The sequence below is a fragment of the Bos taurus genome, chromosome 23 (genome assembly GCF_002263795.3).
Source record: "Bos taurus isolate L1 Dominette 01449 registration number 42190680 breed Hereford chromosome 23, ARS-UCD2.0, whole genome shotgun sequence".
Lineage (NCBI taxonomy): Eukaryota > Metazoa > Chordata > Mammalia > Artiodactyla > Bovidae > Bos > Bos taurus.
In genome coordinates, this window is record NC_037350.1 from 43,508,893 (window position 1) to 43,523,610 (window position 14,718).

Here is a 14,718-nt window from a genome sequence, read left to right on the forward strand (position 1 = left end):
CGATTGTTCTAAAGTTCACACCGAAACAATAACAGCGTCAAGACAGCATGCTCTTAGGTGGGGATTAGAAATACATCCCCTTTGTCACATGCGCTTGCCTGAAGCCCACATAAAGGTCACGGTGGGGGTGGGGAGCGCAAAGATACTCCACAAACCCAATTCGGATGAGTTGTTTCTTTTTAGGTTGATTTTCATTTTAAACCTGTCCCTCTGCCTACACCAGGACATCACGGAGCCTTTGAAAAAGAGTAAAACTGCAGTTCTGGTAATGATATAGACAAGTGATCGAGTCCCTTTCAATCCTAAGATTAGACGTGTTGTTAAGATGGTCAATTGCAGTACTTCCGAATTACAGGAACGGGGATGTATCAGGCATCGGCAACATTCTTCTGATAAAGGCCAGAGCAAATATTTCAGGGTCTGCAGATCTCTGCTGCAGCTCCTCAACCCAGCAGCTGTGCAACAAAAGCTACTGTGGACAGCACATGCACAATCACGCATGGATGAGCTCCAACAAAATTTTATTTATGGACACCGACATCAGAATTTAGTGTAAGTGTCTTACATCATGGAATAGTCTTTTTCTTCTGATTTCTGTCAGTTGTTGTAATTGTAAAGAAACAAAGAAACCCTTCCTTCTCTGCTGTGAAAACAGAGGGCTCACAGACCACAGTTTACCAATCCCTGATGTAGTTGGGTTTCAGACAACTCAGCATCTTCAGGGAGGAGAAATAATGATCTCACAGGTGGAAGAAACCCGGGTCAGAGGTGACTCAAGAGCAGGTAGAGAACAGATATAATTATCTCTCTTAATAATCCTCCAGGGTGACTATCATCCAAAACACACATAACTTCCTCTTTTACTTTTCAATGAATTCAGTTTGTTTTCCATGTTCTTTTTCTTCCTGAATTTTCCAGAAGCAATCACGTTCACATTTCACTAATCACTTTAAGAAGTGAAACTTCACTGGCTAGAACAGTAGCCTCGTGTGTGTGTGTGTGTGTGTGTGTGTGTGTTTCTGTTAGTCCTTCAGTTATGCTTGACTCTTCGACCACATGGACTGTGGCCCACCAGGCTCCTCTATCCATGGGATTTCCCAAGCAAGAATACTGGAGTGGGTTGCTATTCCCTTCTGCAGGGGATCTTCCCGACCCAGGGACTGAACCCACGTCTCCTGCATTGGTAGGTGGGTTCTTTACCACTGAGCTAGGGAAGCCCAGTATCCTCTTAGAAGTTCACATCTCAGAAGGAGCCAACCAAGGCTGCAGAGGTGGAAGCAGAGGGCTAGCCCAAGTACAGCAGCATCAGCAGGTGATGTGGAGGAAGACATGACCACTGCTGTTTCCTCTTCCCTAAAATGAGCACAACAGGATTTCCAACCCTAAAATGTTCTCATGATTGCAAGGAAATAACGTGCAAACTTTAAAGTGTAACATAATGTATGTAAGTGTCTAGGTTTTCTCAACTTACTGGCTTTAAGCTGACTGAATCAACATTCTTCTTGACCACCAAATCTCACTTCCTCTCTTAATAATCCTCCAGAGTGACTATAATCCAAAACACACATAACAGCAACCATTGGAAAGATGTAGTAGAATAGGGTGCAGTCACTTTGAAAAAGAAACGGGCAGTTCCTCAAGTGGCTAAATAAGGTGTTAACATATGATCCAGCAATTCTAGTCCTAGGCATATACTCAGAAGAAACGAAAACAGCCTCCGGCCGTATCAGCCTGAAGGCGCCCGATCTCGTCTGATCTCGGAAACGAAAACAGACGTCCACACCAAAACTTGTGTGTAATGTTCAAAGCAGAATTATTCATCACAGCCCAAAAATGGAGAGAACACAAATCACCATCCACTGACTGGTGAATAAGCAAAACGTGTCATATCTATACAATGATTCGGTGATAAAAAGAAATGAAGTGCTTATGCATGTTCCAGCATGGATGAACATGAAAATGTTATGCTAAGTGAAAGAAGTCAGTCAAAGAACTACATATTGCCTGATTCCATTCATATGAAATGTCCAGAATAGGGAAGGCTATAGAAACAAAAATAGATTAGTAGTTGCCTAAGGCTAGGGGAGACAAAATGACTGGAGAGATTCACTAAGGGGAGTAGGCTTTCTCTTGGCAGTAATGAAGATGTCTTAACACTGACTGCGGTGACAGAGAGCCACCTTGTGAATATACTGCTGCTGCTAAGTCACTCCAGTCATGTCCAACTCTGTGCGACCCCATAGATGGCAGCCCACCAGGCTCCCCCGTCCCTGGGATTCTCCAGGCAAGAACACTGGAGTGGGTTGCCATTTCCTTCTCCAGTGAGTGAAAGTGAAGTCGCTCAGTCGTGTCCGACTCTTAGCAACCCCAAGGACTGCAGCCCACCAGGCTCCTCCGCCCGTGGGATTTTCCAGGCAAGAGTACTGGAGTGGGTTGCCATTGCCTTCTCCAAAAAGCCATCAAATTTTACACTTTAAATGGGTGAACTTTATGGTGTGTGAATCATATCTCAATAAAGCAACTAATACTCCAATGACATTTTTCACAGAAATAAAAAAAAAAAAATCCTGAAACATGTATGGGACCACAAAAGACCCCAAATAGCCAAAGCAATCTTGAGAAAGAGGAGCAAAATTGAAGGGACACTTCCTGATTTAAACCATATTACAAAGCTACGGTAATCAGAACAGTACAGTACTGTCACAAAAACAGACGCACAGATCAGTGGAACAGAACAGACAGCCAAGAAATAAATGCATGCATATTTGGTCAGTTAACTCATGACAAAGGAGCCAAGAGTATACGAGGAGGAAAGGGCAGTCTCTTCAATAAGTGGAAAACTGAACAGCTACATGCAAAAGAATGAAACTGAATCCCTGTTTTATGACCTACACAAAAATGAAATCTTCATGCCCCCTCTCTGCCATGTCTTAAAATTCTAAACACCTATTCATGTCCAAAACATTCTTACCATTAATATCAACTACAGAAATGAATGTTGGGGACTACCAAATAGGTTCTAAACCTTGCCCTCTCAATAAAGTCATATGTATATATTTTATCTATTGATCTTTTTTAAATCTCCTTTAGATATATGGGTATATTTTAAGCTATGCTGCTGCTGCTAAGTCGCTTCAGTCGTGTCCGACTCTGTGCAACCTCAGAGACGGCAGCCCACCAGACTCCCCCGTCCCTGGGATTCTCCAGGCAAGAACACTGGAGTGGGTTGCCATTTCCTTCTCCAATGCATGAAAGTGAAAAGTGAAAGGGAAGCCGCTCAGTTTGTCCAACTCCTAGTGACCCCATGGACTGCAGCCAACCAGGCTCCTCCATCCCTGGGATTTTCCAGGCAAGAGTACTGGAGTGGGGTGCCATTGCCTTCTCCGATTTTAAGCTATAGATTTTTACAAATATTTTAAAAATATCTTCTAAGCTGAGTGAATATTTACAGATGTCAGTGAGTCAGAAAGATATTAGAGCAGGAGAAATTAGCAAAACTACTTACAAGTTCAAAGTCATGCTGAAACTAAGGCAAACTGAATTGCTGGTACTTGAAACGTTTACTGGGCCTTTGTATTCATATACCAGAATAGCAGAGTCTTGGTCTTTTGACACTTGCCGCTCAAGGTCCTGAAATGGCCATTCTTGGTTATGAGCGTCGGACCCAGGTCCCTTCTCGACCAGTCCCTGCTTAAGCTCTGCCGGCAACACCCTCATAAAACGTATACAAATTTGCTTCAGTATAATACAGGACTGGGGGAATATGTGAGGAATCTATACAGACCATTATCCTCTTCTGTCCACACTTGTATGTGTGCAATTTTTCATAATCGTTTTTAAAAAGGTAACTCCATCATGCTACCTCTGCTTAAAAATCCCTGTACTACCTTTAGTGTTGCTGACCTAAAACAAATAGACTGCTGGTAACTTCTCCAGCAAAAAGATGGATTCAGTCAGGATCAGCAGAGAAATTCAACTGGAAGTCTACAACCCGTGAAAGTCCCAGAAAGGGGGCCACTTTTACAAAAGGGAAAAGGAAGTTGGGAGGACTTAGCCACAAAGAGTCCGTGGCTTTTCACTGGCTGAATCCCCGCCAGGAAAGAAGAGTCTGTCTTCTCCCTGTTGGGCTCTGCTATCCTTTCAGGGTGTGACAACTCCCCAGTTTGGTCTCCCAACTCTATTTCATTGAGACTTCTGTTTATTAATAAATATTTTTACAGTGCTCCCTGGATGAAATCTGAACTCCTTCGTAAATTGTACGAAGATTTTCCGGATTTCTCTCTTGCCCAAGTCAGGCCTGACACTCTCTACTTTCTGCCTCCAAAACAACACCTGCCCTTCACATACACTTTTTAAAACTTCTTTGCATCTGTCTGTCTACCTATTGGAGGAGGCAATGGCACCCCGCTCCAGTACTCTTGCCTGGAAAATCCCACGGACGGAGGAGCCTGGTGGGCTGAAGTCCATGGGGTCGCTAAGAGTCGGACACGACTGCATGACTTCACTTTCACTTTCCACTTTCATGCATTGGAGAAGGAAATGGCAACCCACTCCAGTGTTCTTGCCTGGAGAATCCCAGGGACGGGGGAGCCTGGTGGGCTTCCGTCTATGGGGTCACACAGAGTCGGACACGACTGAAGCGACTTAGCAGCAGCAGCAGTCTACCTATCTCCCTGTGCTACATTATAAGGTCTTTGAGCACAAAGACCATACTGTCTCACTGACTTTTATATTCTCAATGCTTAACCTGGCACATAAAAATGCTGCACAAATATATCACTGGGAAAAAATGAACTGCCCCAACATATGTTTCTGGACTACTGCATGTCATTTCTGCCACATTCCACTAATTCTACCTGTTGAACCTCTCCCTGTTTCTGAGTAAGTTATGCATGCATGTGTGCTAAGTCACGTCAGTCGTGTTCAACCCTATGGACTGTAGCCTGGCAGGCTCCTCTGTCCATGGGATTCTCCAGGCAAGAATACTGGAGTGGATTGTGCTCTTCTGTAGTTTAAATCATTTGCACATTGTTTTCCTCACTGACATGCCCTTCCTTCTTTACCTGAGAAAACTCCTCCATTAGGTTCTTGTCCAAATATCACCTCCTCCAGGAAGCCCGCCTGCCTTACTCACACAGTTAATGACTTTATCCAACTTAGCCGTTTATTTTCCTGTTGCAATAGCTGGTTATTGTACCTATTGGTATCTGAAAGGGTCCATCACTTTCAGCACACATACGCTGCTAATTTTAAAACAAATGTTTAAGAGAATCAATCAATAGCTCAGTTGGAGGAATTCAGTCCACCCTCTGTATCACAGATGTAAAACCCACAGGTGTGGAAAGCAGATTGCATTTGTTGCCCTAGGCCATTTTATACAAGGTACTTGAGCATCCCTGGATTGTGGTACCCATGGAGGGTACCTGAAACCAATCCCCTGCAGATACTGAAGGATGACTGTGTATGATACTTACACAGAATTTTAACAGCCCACCTTTGTTAGAATTTCCCTGCTTTGTACACCCCTTCCTAACACCCCACTAAGTCCTTTTTCACTTCTCTTCACTACTGTCTCAGCACATGCCTTTCTTTTCAGGGTTCCAGCCTTTATATAACCTGCCCAAGTTAGAGCCTTTCCCAGGCCCTCCCGACTTTAAGGAGGCAGATTCCCATCTCTACCCCTTGCTTCAGGCCATGCCTTCCACAGCTCTCCCTTTGCCTCTGACAGTCCTTCCGGCCCATGTTGATAGAATTCTGCAATAACTACTTCATCCCGCTGTTCACATTTCCTCTTCAAGATTTCACCTTGCCTATTTTTTTGATTACTCCACTGACCAAAAAGTGCTCAGTCATTGTAAATTTAGACATAGGCATGAGCCCTTTCATCTAGAACAAGCGGGTCATGATTGTTAAAACTCTAAAACCACCACAGCAGAATAATTTTGAAGTGCACAACACTGAAGGGGGCTCTTCTCCAATCTCACTTTTCCTTGCTTTTATTAGAAAGATACGTTTTCACTGTTAAATACAGAGTAGAATTGATGCTTTCATCTTGGACCCAATCCAGGGATGTTTAATTACAGAAGAGACCAAGGAACGCACAATAGCAGGAGGAAAAATACAAGACAAAATTGAACTTGGCGGTAACAATAGAGATGATAGTAATCACAGCTAATATTTCTCCAGCACCTTCTCTCGCCAGGCACCATGCTAAGTGCTTCATACCAATTATCTCATTTAATCCTCACAACTCCATGCAGTAGATAGTAAGTATCATGGCATCCTAAAGTCACCCAGCTAGCAAGGGGAGGAGCCATCATTTGAAAACAGGCAGTGAGGTTCCAGGAGTCAGCTCTGGACCACTATTAGAAATTTCTTGCTTCATCAAGGGACAGGTACTGTTAGCAACCCCAACACCAAATGTTTGGATCTCGGGGGACTGCTCACCTCATCTTTATGCACCTCAGTTTCCTCATCCGCAAAAGGAAGGATTTGACCCACAAAAACTAGTAAAGCACTGCTTTCCAAAAGGCTGTCTTACGGAATGAAACTTACAGAGTAACTCACAAGTATTAGGACAAATTGTTTTTGTTCTAAAAGTTCACACTGGAAGCCATTAGAAAACAAGTTAAATATTTCTAATCCCCAAAATAAAGTTTGGAAATTCATCTAGTAAGTGACTGGATTAGTGATTTTATGTACAAATATTTGAAGAATGGAAATCATATTTAGTGAAGTGAAAACAACCTTGAAATATTGATCCATCACATGTAAAAGGCACAGAGTAGCAGTTACAATCAATATCTTGTTTCCAAATCTACTATTTATCATTTGATTGCTTTGTAAATAGGCCACTATAAGATAGAAGTTTCAAAATATTTTTTAAAACTCTTCAACATGTTTTATTTCTATTGAAATTATCTTAATACACAATTATTAATGGCATAATTCTATAATTCCTCACTAACAGACTCAAAAGGAATTCAAAGGAGAAAAGAAAAGATGTATAAAATTATATAGTATAGATCCTAGATTTCCCCCTAGAGTTTTTACCTATTTGTAAAATCAAATTCTCCTACTGACTTCCAATAGCTATGTCTCTTGGAGCTTTACAAAATACAAAACTTAAACTCATCTAAAAACTTCTCCCCCTCTATTCCTACTAATGACAGCCTAAGTAGGAAAAGCAGGTAAAATTAAATATGCTAGGGAACTGTACAATTCCTTTCAGCTCAGTATCTTAATAAACCTGGCTTATCGGGACTGTACATGTATATAACACAGGCACACACACATCACCGTACTTAATTTCCTACATTCGGTACAGGTGCCATAAAAAAAATAATCAACTTGAAGGCACAGTGGGAAGCACTCCAGTTTCAAAGACAGACAAGAAATTTGAATTTTTTCTACCATTCACCCACTTGTGGCCTTTACACCAAAGTACTATGGTAGCTTGTTTCCACATCTGAAAAATGGCTTCAGTATTGAACCAAAACAGCAAGAATGAAAGAAACACAAAATACCTTGGGCCATTAAAGGTGAACTACATTCTACAATTTTTAAAGTCATTTTCTATTTAATAATAAAGTCAGCCAAACATCTTTAGTTCTAGTCAGTGGATACCAGGAACTTAAAAAAAAAAAAAAAAAAGACAAACTCTTTTAAGTAAAAGGGCAAGTGCTGAAATGCAATTTCACTTTTTATATATGTTCACTGAGACAGGGATCTTTTTTTCTTTTAAAGTTTATTCTCTATCAGCCAAATCGTTTTATAGATTGTCTTTACACTGAGTTACAAAAATGTTTAAATATATCTTATATATGAGGAAGTTAAGATTGAGCCTCAGTGGACAATATCTCTATAAAATTCTCCCTGTGTAAAATTTCAGGTAAGGACTTTCCACTTGGACCAGAACTTTCCTTGGTGGCTACTAAATGACCTCCGTGGCGCTGGAGGAGAAACCAAACACATTTAGAGTGCTGGCCACAACACAGGCACACTCCACCATAAGAAATGTCCTCCTCTGTCGAGTCCTAGCAAATCTGTTGGCCTTACTACAGTCTTCACTACACACTTCCGTTAAAATAGCTGGCTCTTCCTGGCATGCACAAATAGATGACTCAAACTGAGAAACAGCTGCTGGAGAACTTCACTCGCAGAACCTCCACTCATGACGACGGATGATTCAAGGTCAGTCTCGGCAGAAAGTGAAATGTATCTGAACTTCCTTTCCTTCACAGTGGGCAGCGCTGCTTTGGGTTCTGGCACTTAAAGAAGGGTGAGGCTCCTGACCTCATTTTCTCAGTGACTAAAGAAGCACACCACACACACTGGAAAGCAGGATTAGCCGGGGGAGAACTTGGCAGAAATTAAGCACCCCCACATGAGGTTCCCCCTGCACAAGAATCCTTCGAAACGGAAGGCTTTAGTCCCATCAGGTGACGTGTGAACATCCCCAAAGACAGCTCCGTAACACATTCTGGAGCATCTGAGGTTGTGGAGATGAAGCGTATTGTAAGCAGAAGCATCGTGTTCATAACTACACACACGAACCCATACCCTTGAGTGTGGGTACAGACCTTTCCTTACTGCAGTAACATTCAGAGATCCCAATTTAAATCAATTCCCCAAGGCTGTGGAAGTATCCCATTTGGGAAGCAATTCCGTCAACAGAATGACTCATTTAATAAATATTTTAGCTTGCATCTCATTCTCTATTATAGTAGACAGTAAAAGACCGGCTTTAGATCATCTCACTAATCCATTTATATATCCCATAGGTGTCGTCAGCTTATAGAGTAGCCAAAGGACCAAACGCATGTCAGTGTGTGGATATCCTCCCGCAGACCTCCCAGGAGTGCTGCCTCCTGTGCTGTGTGCCTGCCTTTCTCCAGCATGGTTTTCCTCCTACCGCCATCCAGCACAGCCTCTCTTGCAGTTTCATCAAAGAAAAGTATAATTACGTTAGCAGGACTCCTAATTTTGAAGAGACATTGGCCAAGCCAGTCACTTCATTACGCTGCACTTCAGAGGCCAGCAAGATACCAGAGAAGGCCCTAAGTAATAAGTGTTCTTACAAAGGGAACAAGCGAACCCCGCTTGGGGGTGGTAGCAGAAATCTGCCTGCCCAAGCAGGTGTGTGCAGCACGAGGCAATGAGCTTCAGCCTGGCCAATAGCTAATGCTTTCCCTGCAAAACCCCGCTGCCTGAAACTTTTTCCAGACCCTCCGGAGTCAGCTCTGTGAGCTGCTTCCAACTGCCTGGGAGATGCTGGACCGTTACACAGGCGCGCCCACAACTGCAGAGCTTTCTGCCCGTGCAGGGCTGTCCCTCCTGCTTGGCTCCTTCTGCCCAGAGTCGCTGAGGCCCGGTACCCTTTCACCGCCCCGCTCGGATCGGTTTGGGGGGCGCTCTTTAGCTCGAACAGGCTCACCTGGAGGAAGCCGCTGCCGTCCTTCCCCACCTCCCACATTCGGCCACTAGGCATCATTCCAGGAGGGAGCACCAGCGGCGCTCCAAAAACCACGGCCATGTTTTACTCCGAACGGACCTCATTCCACAACTCCACAAGTCTGCAGGGCGCAGGGCGCTGGGGCCGAGGCCAAACCACCTCTCCAGAGTCAACCCACCCGACGCCCACATCTGTAACGCTGCCCAGCAGAGCTCACATCCTCATAACGCAAGGGTGAGAGAACCCTAAGCAGCCCAGAAAGCTGGGAGAGCAGGTGAAATCGTCTCTTGAAAGCTAATAATGTTGCCCCTGATGAACCCCCTAAAGCCCCACCTTCCCCTAGAGTTGCCCCTTTAACGGTTTCAAACCCCTCGTTTGGGGGGAGCGTTTCCATCAATGGTCTCAGCACGGATGCGGTCCGGGTTTGGTTCTGGGCAGCGCTCCGCAAAGTGCCGGGTGGGCGGGCGTCACGCCCGGTTAGAAGGCGGATGTCCCCGCAGTTCTCCGGGTAGAGCCGCCTGCGGCGCCCCCAAACTGGGACCGGCAGGGCCGCCTCCTCTCCTCCCGCGTTCGCCGCCGCCCCGACGCGCCCCGACACTCACCGTCCCGGGCGTCCTCCCCACGACTGCAGTTGCTGCAAATGTGTTTGATCTCCTTGCCCAGTTGACAATGGATCGCAAAGGACACGTTGTTGTTGTTGTTGGGGGCGGGCTGCTTCAGGGGCTTCATCCTCAGCAAATAAAAAGCTTTCCTTTTGGGTCTCTGGGCGTTCGCGCCTGGCACCGCGCCCTCCCTGCAGCGCGGCGAGCGGAGCGCAAACCTCCCCGGCTCCGCGGCGCGCGTGGGCTCCGCCATCCGGTCCCCGGGCGCCCCGGGCCGGGCGCCGCTCCGGCCCCCGCGCGCTGCCCCTCGCGCCCCGCCGCCTGGCCAGCATGCCCCCGCCACGCCCCGCAACCCGCGTCTCAACAGCCGCTCGACCGCGGCAGGGCGGATCAGAAGAAGGCGCCGAGGGGGTCTTGACCTTGCCGACCTCCCCGCCCGAGCCAATCGGGATCCCGAGGCCGAAGGAGGGTTTCCAGAAAGCACTCCCCCGTCCCACCTGGGATGCTGCGCCCCCGCCTCCCTCGGGGCCTCACGCGCTCATCCTCGCCGGGCAGCCCCACCCCTCCGCGCGTCTCAGCACCAGCCACTGGAGCCTGCCGGGTTTTGCAGCTACCTTCACTCTCGAACTGCAGGGCAGAACGCCAACCTCCCCCGCCCCCCGTTTCCTCCAGCCTCTTGCTGCCTATTGAAAGCAAGATGGGCCACACCGAAGGCCGCTGTGTTGGGAGCCCTCGAGGTGCACGCGCCTCTCTGGGGCCAGAACACGTTACCATTCTCGGGCGGATCCGCCCCCACCAAGCCCTTGACTTTTCTCTGGAGTCGACAACCTGTTACAACGGAATTGATGTTTTCATGTTCAATACAAATTCCCCGACCTGAAGAGGGCCTTACACCCATGTCATTAAAACTTAAAGAGCGAAAAGGAACAGGAAAGGTTGCTTTTATCAATCCTCAGAAACAACAAGTTGCAACTTTGGGATCCTAGCTAATTTGGGTGAAGATTCTCCAGCTGAGTTAACACAGTTAATAAGGCTCAGCAAGGCAAATGACATCAACTTGAGATCTCTAAAGAAAAGAACAGTATCTTCAAGAAGGCAAATCCATGGCTCAAGAATTGTAACAGCTACAAGTTTATCCAGCCTTTGTTTGATCTACCTGTTTGTTGTTGCTGTTTTTTAAATGACATTCTATGGATACCATAATCCTGACTCCAGGTCTCATGAATCCTACCTCACCTTTTGCAGAGCTAATGCTAAGAGAAGCCTCACAGCACAGTCACCTTGTGTGTTTATTTTAAAAAGAGCCTTTCGACCCCCAGCGGAGAGATCCTGGTTTAGTAGCTCAGTGAAGGGACCGGGAATCTGAACTTTTACCAAGCTCCCAGGTGATCTCGATACAAAGCCTAAGTGGGCAAATGTTTTTACAGCCAGGTGTGTCTGACTCCAAGCTTGTTTTTCCCTCCATGCCCCATTCCCTGTGAGCCCTTGTCCTCTTTTCTGGCCAGTGAAAACAGTATCAGCTAAATCGTTATCACCACCCATTGTTTCCAAGAACTTCTCCAAAGTGAATTTTATAATACCCTGTGTCTTGCGCGCATGCTCAGTCACTTCGGTCGTGTCCGACTCTTGGCGACCCTATGGACTGTAACTCACCAGGCTCCTCTGTCCATGGGATTCTCCCGGCAAGAATACTGGACTGGGCTGCCATGCCCTCCTCCAAGGGATCTTCCCCAACCCAGGCAGGAATCGAACCCATGTGCTTCCTGTGGCTCCTGAACTGCAGGTGGGTTCTTTACCACTGGGCCACCGGGGAAGTCCTGCCCTGTTGTCTTACACCACCGCAAAAGACAGGTCACTGGGCAAATTCTCAACACATACAGCTCACCTCATGGGGAATAGGGTCCACCACCCACTGGGGATATTAAATTACTGTGTTATAAATATGCTTCTGATCACACCAGTTCTCCCACTCATTTATACTACTTCTCACATGCAAAGCATTCTGTCCAAGTCAGCATATTCCGAGCCTCATTTGCATTCTGTACTTAGGAGCACCAGGTGTCCAGCTGCCATGGTCTGCTCTAGAAGGAGATCTCAGGGAATCCTTAGTTCAGTTCTGTTCTCTTTAATTATATCACAATCCAGTCTTCCCTAGTGCCCACTGAGGCTTTCAGGGACCCCTCCCTTCTCACCTGGATTACCAGTCAAGTCAGCTACAGGTAAATCTTAGTTTCTTTTCCTGTCATATTCACATCACGTGGTCCCTGGCTGACTAATAGCCTTATCTTGCTGCTGCTGCTAAGTCACTTCAGTCGTGTCCGACTCTGTGCGACTCATAGACGGCAGCCCAACAGGCCCCGCTATCCCTGGGATTCTCCAGGCAAGAATACTGGAATGGGTTGCCATTTCCTTCTCCAGTGCATGAAAGTGAAAAGTCAAAGTGAAGTTGCTAAGTTGTGTCCAACTCTCAGCGACCTTATGAACTGCAGCCTACCAGGCTCCTCCGTCCATGGGATTTTCCAGGCAAGAGTACTGGAGTGGGGTGCCATTGCCTTCTCCAAGGTGGCCAAAGGCTTTTCAGGTGGCTCAAAGACTGAAGACTGAAAGCGTTAGTCGCTCAGTCATGCCTGACTCTTTGCAACTCCATGGACTGTAGCCTACCAGGCTCCTCTGTCCATGGGATTTTCCAGACAAAGATACTGGAGGGGGTTGCCATTTCCTTCTCCAGGGGATCTTCCCAACCCAAGGATTGAACCCAGGTCTCCTGCACTGCAGGCAGATTCTTTACCAACTGAGCTCCAAGGGAAGCCCTTCCCAGGTGGCGCTAGTGGTTAAAAAAAAAAAAAAAACAAAAAAAACCTACCTGCCAATGCAAGAGACATAAGAGACGTGGGTTTTATCCCTGGGTTGGGAAGATCCCCTGGAGGAGAGCATGGCAACTCCCTCCAGTATTCTTGCCTGGAGAATCCCACAGACAGAGGAGCCTGGCAGGCTACGGTCCATGAGGCTGCAAAGAGTCGGACACGACTGACGTGACTAAATATGCACAGAGGTGGCCAAGGAGCCATTTGCTCTGCTGGAGGAGTGTATGAAGGAATTTACTGCATTGTGTTATGGGTCAATATTTGTTATTCCCTTTTTCAAATACTAGATCCCTCTCCCAAACTGTGTCCCCTCTTTAAGTATCTTCTGAGCAAAAAACACAGCTTTTTAAAAAAATAAATTTTAAAAATTCCAAGCCTTTTCCACCTTACTCTCTGCCCACAGATCAGAACAACAGAGCTGCACAAACTCTACATGGTCTTATTAAAACAGTGAAGCCCATAGCAATCTTTTATTTGCCCACTGAATATGAAACAGACCCAAGAGCTCAAGTGTCTCTGTCTTAATTGACCAAGTTATCAGTACATTGTAGTAGAGAGAATACTGACATGACCGCCAGCTTGTCTCAGGGTGCTGCCCTGCAGCTGTGGGGGCTCTTTATTCAGGTTTAGCGTGTAGAGGCCTAAGGGGAGCCTCAGAGAGCTATTCCCTTGTCCAGTGGTTCCTTTTCCTAAACAGTCTACCCTGAGTTTGAGCTTCTAACTATGCTGGCCAATAATGGTATCAACTAGCTGCACATGGCTATTTACACTTGAATAAATGGAATGAGATTAATTTTGGTGCCTCGGTTGCATTAGCCACACTTCAAGTGCCTGACAGTCACATGCGCACGGTGGCTACCGTATGAGACGACAGTGGTAGAACACTTTCATCTGTGCTGAAAGTTCCATCAGACCTTACTCTTCTCAGCAGGGGCTTCCCAGATGGCTCAGTGGGTAAAGAATCCGCCTGTGATGCAGGGGAGATGCAGGAAACGCGGGTTCGATACCTGGGTGGGGAAGATCCCCTGGAGGAGGGCATGGCAACCCACTCGAGTATTCCTGCAGAGAATCCCATGGACAGAGGAGCCTGGTGACCTACATACAGTCCATGGGGTTGCAAAGAGTTGGACAGGACTGAAGAGACTGAGCATGCACTGCTCTTAGAAGATGTCTGAATGTTTGCATCTCAGGCTGAATTTGGAAGCTGAGACACACAGTCATTTATTATTATAAGAGAAGGTGGGTAGAGAGGGGACTGGGATGGAATACACCTCGGTGCTGGCTGGAAGAAGATGCTGAGTGTGATGTCTGCTGGCACCCCCTTTCCTCTAGCCCCTGGCAGACAGCAGAACAGGTGTGCACACCCATCTGGCACTTTTCTAGATCCTGCTCTGTGCCCTGAATGCCACCTCCATGAAGCCGCCTTCTGACACCCATTACTCTAATATCCCTACAGCTCTTGATGCCAGGACACATCTTATACAGAGTCTGTGTTTGCCTCATCACATAAGATGAACCTGTGTTTCATTATGATCCTTGTAATTATGGCTCAGCTCTATTGCTGCCTTTGATAATCATCTCCCTGCATTGTCAATGAGAGAAAATGATCATGCTACGGCATTCTTGGAAAAATAGATAGTATTGTGGGATTTTATTTTCTTACCCACTTTTAAGAGGAAGGAGAGAACCACTGAAGGGAAAGATAGTCCAGAGCATTTCTATCACTTACATCAGGGTATCTCAACACAGAGCCAGTGCAGCTTGAGTGAGATGTTCACCCAGATGATCTAAATGGGAA

At 46.3% G+C, this 14,718-nt stretch overlaps 1 protein-coding gene across 12 annotated transcripts in view; it reads right to left on the reverse strand.

The window, feature by feature from the left end:
• PHACTR1 (phosphatase and actin regulator 1) overlaps positions 1–14,718 on the reverse strand; it is a 528,680-nt gene that overhangs the window by 234,585 nt on the left and 279,377 nt on the right. The window contains exon 1 of one of the 12 annotated variants that reach the window (XM_059880400.1): positions 10,554–10,633. The exons of 9 other annotated variants lie outside the window; for them this stretch is intronic. Coding sequence is in view for 1 of the 3 variants with exons in the window: in XM_024983669.2 (XP_024839437.1) it covers positions 10,057–10,309 (253 nt within the window). In the remaining 2 variants the exon portion in view is untranslated. Of the gene's footprint in view, positions 1–10,056; positions 10,325–10,553; positions 10,634–14,718 lie in introns of those variants that run through there. 2 more of the 12 variants (XM_059880403.1, XM_024983669.2) reach the window with 2 other exon arrangements.